The 12,266-nt window shown below is 45.4% G+C and overlaps 2 protein-coding genes across 4 annotated transcripts in view; one reads left to right on the forward strand and one right to left on the reverse strand.

The window, feature by feature from the left end:
• The window catches only part of RNPS1 (RNA binding protein with serine rich domain 1), a 32,356-nt gene extending 26,933 nt beyond the window's left edge, over positions 1 to 5,423 (reverse strand). Inside the window, exon 1 of one of the 3 annotated variants that reach the window (XM_033963114.1) lies at positions 5,401 to 5,423. Coding sequence is in view for 1 of the 3 variants with exons in the window: in XM_033963112.1 (XP_033819003.1) it covers positions 5,168 to 5,169 (2 nt within the window). In the remaining 2 variants the exon portion in view is untranslated. Of the gene's footprint in view, positions 1 to 5,062; positions 5,295 to 5,400 lie in introns of those variants that run through there. The other 2 variants (XM_033963112.1, XM_033963113.1) reach the window with 2 other exon arrangements.
• Positions 5,163 to 12,266, forward strand: part of LOC117369105 — a 52,292-nt gene continuing 45,188 nt past the window's right edge. The window contains exon 1 of the mRNA XM_033963109.1: positions 5,163 to 5,664. The gene's annotated coding sequence lies outside the window, so the exon portion shown is untranslated. The remainder of the gene's footprint in view (positions 5,665 to 12,266) is intronic.

A 12,266-nucleotide genomic window follows, 5' to 3' on the forward strand; every position in this document is an offset into this window, starting at 1 on the left:
AGGTGCCACAGTCCTGCTAGGTTTAATCAGGAAACAATAGCAAAATTGTTAAAAGAAGATTAATCATCCTTACGAAGGCGATTTCAAAGCGAACTATTTATGCTGTAGTAGGAATGGAAAAATTAATTCTCATTTTCTTAATATGACAACAAAATAAAATGAGTAAAGAACTATTCCAAATTGGTCACAGTTTTAATACCTGATAATTTGCCAAAATTTATCAAAGATTGTGTGATCTCTGTTAATATCCTCTTTGGTTCCTTTATCAAAAAATAAAATATTGTCTGCATAAAGAAGAATCTTATGCATTTGTCCAGCTCCCCTAATTCCCTAAATATTTGGATTAGAAAACACATATTGTGCTAAAGGTTCCACAGTTCGTGCAAATATCAGGGGGGATTAATGTATAACAATCATATCCAATAGACATAAATCTCCTTCCATACCCACTTTAGTAAGGGTGCTATACATAAAAGGCCAAGCCACCTTATCTAAGGCCTTTTCAGTATCAATAGAATGCACCAATGTGGGTATTTTGTTTTGTCTAACTCTCCATATCAAATGAAATACTCTCCGGATATTGTCAAAGTTTGCCTGCCTTCAATAAATCCAGAATGATCCTCCTTTACTATCTCGGAAGCACCTTTTGGAACACTTAGCCAATATCTTTATGAGGATCTTATACAGCTCTCCCTCCAGATTCGCGGTTTCCTTACTTGCAAATTTGATTAGTCACGATTTTTTTTCTTCTTCTTCTTTTCTTCTATTTACAGGCTGCCCGAACCTCCCCGGACCTTACCTGGTGGTTTAGCAGCGACACGGGGCAGGATCAATCGGTTTACGCTCCTGCCCCATGCAGAGCCATCATCAAAATGGCTGCCGAGTTCCCGTTGTAGTCTCGAGACTACAATGGGAACTCACAGCAGCCATTTTATTAATGGCTTCGCACGGGACAGGAGCATAGGAAGATCGCTCTTGCTCCGCATCACTGCTAGACCACCAGGTAAGGTCCAGGGCCGCAGGAGGAAGGCGGGGGTGGGTCAGAGCCGGTGCAAAAACTTATTCGTGATTTTTCACTATTCGCGGGCTGGCTCTGCACCTAACCCCTGTGAATACGGAGGGAGAGCTGTAATCCATTCCCAGCAATATTATGGTTCTTAAGTGCTTCCTAGATTATATTTTTTTGTGTGGTTGGGTTCTAAAGAGGAACTTGATGAGTTTGTTTTATATTTAAATAGTTGTAACCAACATATAAAATTTGGTGTTACAATTGATCAGTCTACTATTAATTTCTTAGACATACAGCTACGCTATCAAGCAGGTAAATTTGAAACTACAATTTACAGAAAAATCACTGACAGAAATACTGTCTTACATTATGCTATCATCCTGTAGGTCAAATGCTAAGATTAAAGTGTTTATGTTCTTCTATAGCAGAATTTAAGTTTCAGGCTGGTATATTGTCCCAACGGCCTCAGACTACTCTTTCAATCTCACCATGGTGTTCACTCTCTCCGCAGCAGTTATGAACACACTAAATTAAATGTTGAGGTGTAAGAAGGGCAAAGCTCCTTAAAAATGCTGAGTAACAATGTTCTAATCATGTGCACCAAATGTGATACACCTGTATGCGATTTGAGCCACATTAAGTGGGAGGATATGTGGGGGGGGGGGTGTCCTAATTTATTCCTCAGTTAGAATACACATTTTTGTGGATATCTTTTGTTTCATGAGTAAATCAAGGAAAACTTTTGTTGTTTACCTGCAATTACCTCACTTTCTTTCCAGAGATTAAAAAAAAAAAAGATTTGACATCGATATGTGAACATTTCTTAAAAAGGACACCGCATGAAATATTCAGTTCTAATTTTTTCACATGACTGTAGCTTTAGCCTGGATCTAAAGTACTAATTTAATCTTTCACTTCTATAAAGTCTTTTCCTAAAGAGTTGGACCCAAATTATGTTTACCAATACTTTAGATCCACAAAAAAAAAATATAAAGCCTAATATCAGTAGAAGTTGGAGTCTGGGCAGGACAGTAGAAAAACAGAGGAGTCGGAGTCTGAATTAAAGGCTTGGTGTACCAACTCCACAGCCCTGGTTCCTATTGCAAGACTTACCCTGTGGCAGCAAGAGATAAATGGCCTTTATCTGCCATCATGTTTCCATAGGCAGTCTGACTATTCTAGTGTGCACCAGGTACACCATTCAGGCATGTGCATTTACACCTGCTATAGATATGGCATAAGTGTTTGTGTTTAAATTTAGATGCATTTTCTGCTGTTGTGTAAATTTTGGTGTTACTGAATACTAGCTTATTGCAAATTTTGTTGACAATTTTTAGCAAACTATATAAGAATTGCCTCCTATATAGCACTAACGCTTGCCTACTTGTGTAGTTCAGCAAAAGGTAAAAGTGTTTAATTGTCATTTATCCCACGCTTTCTTGAATTCAGACACAGTCTTTGTCTCTACCACCTTTTCCAGGAGACTTTCATGCACCTACCACCCTTTCTGTAAAAAAGTATTTCCTTAGGCTCAGGAGTAATCTATCACCACATAACTTCATCCTTTGCCCTCTCATTTCAGAGCTTCCTTTCAAATGAGACTTGACTCATGCACATTTACGCCACATAGGTATTTAAACGTCTATCATATCTCCCCTCTCCCGCCTTTCCTCCAAAGTATATATATTGAGATCTTTAAGTCTGTCCCCATACACCTTATGATGAAGACCACACATCATTTTAATAGCCTTCCTCTGGACCAATTCCATCCTTTTAATATCTTTTTGAAGGTGCAGCCTCCAGAATTGTACATAATATTCTAAATGAGGTCTCACCAGTCTTATATAGGGGTATCAATACCTCCTTTTTCCTACTGGCCATACATTTCCCTATGCACCCTAGCATCCTTCTAGCTTTCGCCATCACCTTTTCAACCTATTTGGCCACTATAAGATCATAGCATACAATTACACCCAAGTCCCACACTTCTGTCATGCACATAAGTTCTTCACCCCCTAAACTGTACCGCTCCCTCAGGTTTTTGCAGCCCAAATGCACGACCTTGCATTTCTAAGCACTAAATTTTAGACCATTCTTATTATTATTCACACCATCCGGGATGTCTACTCTATTGCAGATTTTGGTAGTATCTGCAAAGAGGCAAATCTTATCCAAAAGCCCTTCAGCAATATTGTTTATAAAAATGTTAAAAAAACAGGCTCAAGAATACTAGAGGCACACCACTGGCAACATCTCTTTCCTCAGAGCTATCTCCATTGACCATTACCCTCTGTCGCCTTCCACTCAACCAGTTCCTAACCCAGTCTGTCACTTTGGGGCCTATGGTTTACCCAGGTGAACACCCTTTGTAGGTATGCTCTATACATGTGCACTTTATAGAACAAGCTGCTAATCTACTTATACACTAATTTAGGCCAATTAAGTTACACACCTTAAGTGGTAATACTCTATATGCACACAACTGCACATGTAACTATGAGCACCATTTATAGTAGGGGTGTCCAACACGTCAATCACGATCTACTGGTCGATTGCAGAGCCCTGCCTACCGTGTTTCCCCGAAAATAAGACCTAGCATTATTTTCAGGGTAGGTCTTAAAATAAGCCCTACTCCAAAAGTAAGCCCTAGTTCCCGGAAGCCTAACCCGAATATCCCTGGATTCGCCAGCAGCAGCACTTCCCCCTGCCCCTCTCATCTTTCCATTTCTCCCTCCCGTCTGAACCCCGCTGACCCTCCGACCGCGAGACCTACAAAGAGCAGTATCAGTAGCACTCTACACAGGCTGCTTTGTGGCCGTCTCCCGCCAGGGCATTCCCTCTGCTGCATCAATGATGATGTCATCAGTAATGCGGTGCACGGAACGCCCCAGTGGGAGAAGGTCATGAAGCAGCTTGTTTAGAGTGCTGCTGATGCTACTTTTTGGAGTGAGATATATAGGTCTCACGGTCGGCGGTGTTCAGATGGGAGGAATGGAAGGATGAGAGGGTCAGCGGGGGTTCAGCTGTGTGGCGGGTGCAGGAGGGGGGCTGCTCAAGGTTTCTGCTACATCGAAGGGAGGGATATAAGTGTGCAAAGGTTCTGCTGCACGAGGGATGGGAGGGAGGGATAGAAAGATGCTGCTGAGGGAAGACACAAGGGGGTGGGTGAGAGGGGAGGAGAGATGCTGCACATGTGGGGGAGAGAAAGAAAGAGGAAGAATTGGGGTGAAGGAGAGGAAGGGAGAGATAATCATGTACATGAAAAAATAAGACCTACCCTGAAAATAAGCCCTAGTGCATTTGGGGGGCCCAAAATTAATATAAGACACTGTCTTATTTGGGGGGGAAACACAGTATATAATGGCTCTCAACTTGGAAATAAGAGTCAAGTGACCAGATTTGCTAGGTCACAGCTGCATTGCAGCATAAAAGGTGCAACTTAAGTGCACAATTTGAGATTAGTTTGATAAACTATATATTGTAGATTAAGCCAAGTTATTTTTCTTTGCATATAATAAAGGGGTAGCCCTAATATTGATAAGCAGCTCATCAAGCTCCCTCTCCACCCACTCCCATCCGTGTTATTAAAACGACACAATTTAAGCAGCTGAACAAGAGTAGTTTTCACAACAACGATTCAACTTTAGCTACCCTAATCATCAATAAAAGGGGTGGGGGAAGGATTGCTGCTGTAACCAATGTCCCAAGCGACAGTGCATAGCAGTCAGTAAACGAAGGGATATGGAAATCCAATCGCCATCCTCAAGAAGATCATCATCGGACACGGTGGGGAAAAGAACTACACAGAAAGTCATAGGAAGACCCCATCAATTACTGAGGAGTAAAGAGAGAAATGCACAGGCTAGCACTCGGTCTGGAAGCTTCCCTACAAAAGGCAAAAAAAAACTAAGGTTAATCCCTCACGTCCCGACTGGCAAACAGAAAACAGCTAGGCCGCAAACCCGGGACTCAACCTGCGTCTACACAGACTATGCTAGCGAAAAGACAATCAGAGAACTCTAGACACCGCTTCAATAACAGCGCCGCAAACACCTTAGACCCTCTCTTGTTCCATTCCTACGGCTTCCAAGAGCTCAGATCGGCAGTGCTAGAGGGATGGAGGTGGATTATAAAGCATCCCCACCATTATAAACTTACATTTTCCCCGCCGTAAACCAAAGCTAGTCTTTTCTAGCCGTCAAATTGACGGCGCCCAGTATATACGACAGACGCTTGCTAATGACGTCACCACATAACTCCCTGTGAGCTGAAGAGATCGTTAAAAGAAAAAGCGTTACGGTGTTATGAGAAGTATTGGGAAGCATTTATTCATTCTTTCGCATGGTGATTTTTTATATATATCTTGTTCATCAGACAAACGTACTGCTTACCTGGCAGGCTTTGTAGTTTACAAATTAATTAAATTTTCGGGAAACTATTGATTTATTCCTTCTGATAGAACTGTTTGGATTGGAAGTACCGTTCAGAGATGCCAAGTTATCCATTTCCAGCTGAGTTAGTTCTGGTTTTGAATCTACAGTATATTCCAGTGTGAAATATGTAGCTCCTTATCCTGCCCACTGAAATAAATGGTGCTGCAAGTCCCATGGGGGATGGTCAGAAATCCGGGACTTCGCAGAATCTCCAGCCTGGAAGTGAGTCACATGCACTAATATCATAAATAAGAAAGGCTAAATTTATTATAACTGTAAATTGTATAAAATGATATGTAACCCTGGTCTCACTCACACACAGTCTCGGACACCAGAAAAGTTTGTCCCTAAGCTGGGTTTAGGTCAGGGACCGATTTGATCTGGTAGGACGAAGGATCACTTTCCCGGGTTCAATTACCACATCAGTTCTTCCTTACTTTACCTCTTACCAAAGACATCAAGCTAAGACTAAAGTCCAATTGATAACTGGAACTTAACTTCAAACTTGATTGTAATTTTAATGCACAGCTATTTACAGTTTATTTCATCAGAATACTGACACTTTTCAAAACTCTTTGTAATTAACTCCATTCAAGAACACTTTCATTATGGTACATATGTTGAGCAGCTCTGGGTCTTGCCCTCGTCCCCCAGCCTGGGGCCACTCTAATCTTTCCACCAAGCTGATGCACTCCATACAGGCTCCACGCAATCCTTGCTCTGTCCTCTCCTGTCATCCTTGAGAGAGCAAAGTCCCAGTCAGTGGTGTAAGGGGAGAGTCTGCCCCAGGTGCTGTCTTGATAGGGGCACGGTGCCTGTTCTTCTCTACGGCCCCCCTGCTTTTACCCTGCCCCCACTACCACATGCCACTTCCCTTCCTGCATAACTCTGTAAAGTTTGCAGCATGAGCAGCAACCCCCAAACTGCTGTTGTGCCTGCGTCAGCTCTTCTGATGTCTCTTCTTGGACCCACACCTAGGAAGTGACATCAGAGGGCAAGCCCACATAGGCATGACAGCAGGTTGGGGGTTACTGCTCATGCCACAAATGTTACAGAAGTACGGGGGAAGGGAAGCAGGGAGAGGTGCCTCTCACCCTTGCCACGCCACTGGTCCCAGGGATTCTCTTGGTGAGCTTCTCTGGGTCTCACCCTTACTCTTCAGCCTAGGCCCATGCTATCTTCCCACCAAGCTGGAACACTCTGCTGTCTGCCCTTCTGGCAAACCCACAAGGACTTTCATGCCAGCACTTTCAGGGCTCTGGTGGAAGAGTCAGGATGACCAAAAGCCCTGCTTTTCCTTCTTTTCTCCCTTTTATACTATTCCCCCTTTGCACTCTGGTTAGGGTCCTCCAACTCCTCCCATTAATTTCTTCTATGCACACACACTCATACTCGGTGACTTCCCAAAGAATCCAGTACCTCCCACTCCTCAATAGAGGCATTCTTTGAGGGGTCACAGATATATGGATTTATATCATTTTTTTATCATGAGTATTCATTGTGGATATGCTGAAAACCTGACTGGCTGTGCTGCCTCCAGGACCAGTTTGGGAACCATTGCCCTAATTAATATGTGTGAGATTTACATGCATATCAATTTAAGAGTCTAGATCTGAGGGCACCTCCCCCCAATCCTTTATCAAATTTCAGTCACACACTACTAATCGCAGGCTCTTTCTCATGCATAGGCCCAAGGGCACCACCCTAGCCAGCAGAATCCTGTGGCACCTCTACCAGCTCCCAACTCCCCCACCCACCTCCTCCCGGTGCTGTACTTTTAAATCTTTGGGCAGCTGCCGTGAAGCATCAATGAGCAAGCCTGCTCCCGGAAGTAAAATGAAGGGTTCTGGGGCAGGCCTGCTCGTTGATTTTGCACGGCGGCTGCCTGAAGATTTAAAAGTACAGCGCTGGGAATGGGATGGGTGGGCTGGAACTGACCAAACCATCGCCAATCTTTGGGGCGGCCATGGCCCTTTGGCTTCCCCCATTCTGATGCCCATGCTCATGTATATACTTCTCCATCTATAGCCATTGGTCACACCATAAACATTGGAATGGGGGGGACCACAGGGGCCATGGCCTCCCCAAAAATTGGTGATGGTTTGGTTCCCCCATCTTACCTCCTGGCAGCTGTAATTATAAATTTTCTTTAAATCTTCCTACCTCCCTCCCCCCCCAGTGGGACCCTGCAGCACAATCGCTTCAGCTCCGATTCCCCACACCTGCCACCCCGGGTCACTGTTATTTTAAATGTTCTGGCAGCTGCAGTGCAGCATCCACGAGATGAGCCTTCTGCTGTCGGCCTGCCCCAGAAGTCTTAATTCAACAGCCGCCCATCTAGGCAGGAACAGGAAGTTGCTGCTGAATTAAGATGTCAGGTGAAGGCTTGTGGGCCAGCGCCGTTGCACGTGCCTGGCTCTTCTTGGATTTGCTGCAGGAAAGTGGCGGCAGACCGTGGGGGGGGAGGAAGAATCAGCGGTGGGTAGGCCAGGCAAGGGAGAAAGCAAAGCAGACTGCCTTCAATGGCGGACCGGGGGGAAGGAAGAATCGACAGCGGGTAGGCCAGGCTTCGGCGCGTCAGGCAGGGAAGGAGGTAGACTGGCTTCGGTGGCGGACCGGGGAAAGAAGAATTGGTGGTGGGTAGGCCAGGCTTCGGTATGGGAAGGAGGCTGGCAGGCTAGCTACGGCAGGGAGGTAGGCAGGCTGGCTGGCTTCGGGGGAGGGGGGTGGGACAAAGGCTGGAAGGCAATGAGGGGGACTTAGTAAGAAGTAAAGGAAGACCGGGGGGGGGGGGGAGTTGTAAGCAGAAATAAGACAGAGAGAGAAAGGCCTGGACCAAAGGGGAAAGACAGAAGGCAGATGCTGGACTGTGGGAGGTGCAGACAGAGGAGGAGAGACCCTGAGGAAGAACAGAGAGATGGAAGATCATAACAGAGGAGGGGGAGGGGGATTGTAAGCAGGAGAAAGAGAGGACTGGACCAAAGGGGAAAGACAGGAGGCAGATTCTGGACTATGGGAGGTGCAGACAGAAGAGACAGAGGGGGAGAGACCCTGAGGAAGAACAAAGAGATGGAAGATCATAACAGAGGAGGGAGAGAGAGGGAAGGAGATTGTAAGCAGAAAAAAAGACAGAGAGAGAGAGAGACCTGGACCAAAAGGGGGAAGACAGGAGGCAGATTCTGGACTATGGGAGGTACAGACAGAAGAGACAGAGGGGAGGGGAGAGATCCTAGGAAGAAGAACAGAGATGCAAGATCATAACAGAGGAGGGAGAGGGAGACATGTTGTCAATAGGACAGGGGGAGGGGTTGTAAGCAGAAATAAGACAGAGATAGAAAGGCCTGGACCAAAGGGGAATGACAGGAGGCAGATGCTGGACTATGGGAGGTGCAGGCAGAGGGGGAGTGACCCTGAGATAAAACAGAGAGATGGAGGATCATAACAGAGGAGGGAGACCTGGAATAAAGGTGGTGGTAGGTACAAAGCAGAACTGACACTGGATCTGGGGAGAGTAAGCAGAAGGAAAAGAGAGAGATACCTGGATCCAAAGGGGAGGGGCTGGATTGAGAAAGAAAGACAGACTATATTTGTCTATTTTTCTATATTGTTACTGGGATGGCATTGCATATTTTAAAGTCATCTGCCTTGACATCTTTGAAAAAACCCCAAATATAAATAATTAACACTTTCTCTGCGTAGTGTGCTTTGTGGTTATTTTTAATTTTGTGGTTACCATTATGTAAATGAAAAATGGATAGAAGAAATTGCATTACAATTAGTATTATTATTATGGGGGTGGAGTTTAGGCGAGTCTGGGGTGGAGCTTTTGGGCCCCCAAACAAAAAAATATTACACTGCCTGTGTATGGAGTGGGAGGGAAAAAGAGATGATATACATGGGGAAAGGAAGAAAGAGGGAGAATTGTTGGACATGATAGTGGTGGAGAGGAGGGAAAGAGAAATATTACACTTGGAGGGAGGACAGATGACTCAAAGAAAGGAGAGATGTCAGATTCTGGAGAAGGGTGATGGAAGGAGAGAGAAAGTTGTCAGACCACTGGACGAAGAAAGAGAGGTGCCGCCACCACTGCTTATTCTTTCACCTTGGATTGACTCCAATCTACCTCTCTTCCCCCTTTGAATTTTTTTTAAATTCAAATAAGAATACACGAAAAACTTACTGGTTTACATTTCCGTCGGTAAAAGCATGTCGTTATTAGAGATTCGTAGGAAAAACTTTTGCGTTGGAATATGCTTATTCCCCAAGCTCAGTCTTATTATTGATTTAGAAAAATTCTTAAAACTCACCTGTTTGATAAATATGTGACTTAATTGCCATTTTGTATTTTCTGAGAAATTTTGATATGCTTATGTTTGATATGCTTATGTTTGATATGCTTATGTATTCACTGTTTGTGCAGTTCTTTCTTGCTGTAAACCGCTTTGAGCTAATGGTTTGGCGGTATATAAGAATAAATTATTAGTATTATTAAATATTTTGGGGATTATCCTAGTTCTTCTTCACCCAGAGAGTGGTAGAAATCTAGAACGCTCTTCTGGAGGCTGTCATAGGGGAAAGCACCCTCCAAGGATTCAAGAAAGGGTTTGATAAGTTCCTACTGAACCAGAACATATGCAGGTAAGGCTATACTCAAAGAGGGCACTGGTCTTTGACCTAAGGGCCACCGTGTGAACGGACCACTGGGCATGATGGACCACTGGTCTGACCCAGCAGCGGCAATTCTTATGTTCTTATGTTCTCCCCCACCCCTGGCTTCTGTTACAGAAAACGGAATTACACAGCAACACATATTTTATGGATTTTACTGTAGCATCACAGGAGAAACAAGGAACCCTGACTATGGACCTCGATTTCTTCCTTCTATGTTCATATTTCATAGGTGCACAGATGCTGGATACAGCCACCCAAAGACCAGATCGAGCTGCTTGCATTTTATCACTCTCTTTCCCAGATTGTTAATTCATCAATAAAAGTGACTGTTTAACAGGGATTGTCCTGGACAGTGAGCCAAGTTTTACTTTAGTATCCTTACTCCAGTCTGCAAAAAAACATTTCTCTGCAGACACTTCTGGATGGCAGAAACCTGTGCAAAGCCAGGAAGCTGCTTTCTCTCAGCAATGACAAACATAAGGAAGCAGAGACCATGTTCCATACTGGAAAGTTTTATTATTTGCAAAATTTAATCTATTTAATCTCTCTGTGGAGAGAATAGCCATTAATTTCTAGAGCAGGATGGTTTCTGTAGTGGATGAACCAGCCCCATCTGACTTGTTATTACATATCCTATATAATAAAAGGTTAGCGGTGCATGCGCTTTTAAAAAAAGCGTGATTACTGCCGCTGTGGTGTGTGATCAGTGGCCGTGTTCCATTTTAGAACCCAGCCAATGATCACTCAGGCCACTCCCCTCCTCCCGCCCTCACCAACCCGAAGCAAGCTCAACACACCTCCCGCCCTCACCTCACCTCACCTCACCAACCCGAAGCAAGCTGGAACATACCTCCCACCCTCGCTCACCGCTGCTGCCGCTGCCACTGCTCCTCCTCTTCGGGGCAGCCTGCGATCGTGGCCGGCTTTGGCAGGCCTCACGGGCTGCTTTCCGGCCTCGGTGGCACGTTCCCTCTGACGCACGGAATCGTGTCGGGGGGAGCGTGCTTCCAGGTTGGGGAGCAGCCTGTGAAGTTCACTGGGGCCGGCCACCACGATCGCGGCCTGCTTTGAAGAGGAGCGGGCCAGAAGATGCCGGGATGGAGGGAGGGTAAGCAGGGGGATTAATTCAGGGGGCCAGAGAGAGAGGGAAAGGGGGCTGCTTTGGGGGAGGGGTGTGCTGGGGGAAGACAGAAGGGGCCATGGAGAGATAGGGAGAGGGAAAAGAGGCTGCTTTGGGGGGGAGGTGTGCTGGGGACAGACAGTTTTGCTCTGGGGGCAGACAGAAGGGGCCATGGAGAGACAGGGAGAGGGAAAGGGGCTGCTTTGGGGGGAGGGGTGTGCTTAGGGCAAACAGCTTTGCTCTTGGGGGGGGGAAGACAGAAGAGGGCCATGGAGAGAAAGTTAGGGAGAGGGAAAGGGGGCTGCTTTGGGGGGAGGTGTGTGCTGGGGGCAAACAGCTTTGCTCGGGGGGGGAGACAGAAGGACACAGACAGCGGCCAAGGAAAGAGAGATAAAGAAACACAGACAGACAGACACATCTATTCTAGCACCCGTTAATGTAACAGGCTTAAAGACTAGTGATACTAATAATATATACGAGACTTTTTTATGAAAGTGTAGATTTTTTTTTTAACTGCACACATCTTAATCTTAGAATTCTTGATTGGAATGAACTTGTTGGAGACGGGACTGACTCCCTTGTTCACCCCTCCCCCATTTATCTCTCCTACCAACCCCCTCCTTTCCCTTCAGACTTTAAAAGTCAATACCCTATTTATGACAGACCATCAAACAGAATTTTGGTATTAGGCTGCAGCTTCATTTATTTAAGCCTGAGCACACTCCACAGTAGTGTATTTTAATCTGCAATAAGCATGCATTAGCTTAGAGCAGGGGTGTCCAATGTCGGTCCTCGAGGGCCGCAGTCCAGTCGGGTTTTCAGGATTTCCCCAATGAATATGCATTGAAAGCAGTGTATGCAAATAGATCTCATGCATATTCATTGGGGAAATCCTGAAAACCCGACTGGACTGCGGCCCTCGAGGACCGACAGTGGACAGTGGCTTAGAGTAAAAAGGATCCTAAATGATTTCACTCTGCAAAATAGTATAGAGCAGTGATTCCCAACCCTGTCCTGGAGGAACACCAGGCCA

This window comes from Geotrypetes seraphini, chromosome 11, assembly GCF_902459505.1.
Source record: "Geotrypetes seraphini chromosome 11, aGeoSer1.1, whole genome shotgun sequence".
Classification (NCBI taxonomy): domain Eukaryota; kingdom Metazoa; phylum Chordata; class Amphibia; order Gymnophiona; family Dermophiidae; genus Geotrypetes; species Geotrypetes seraphini.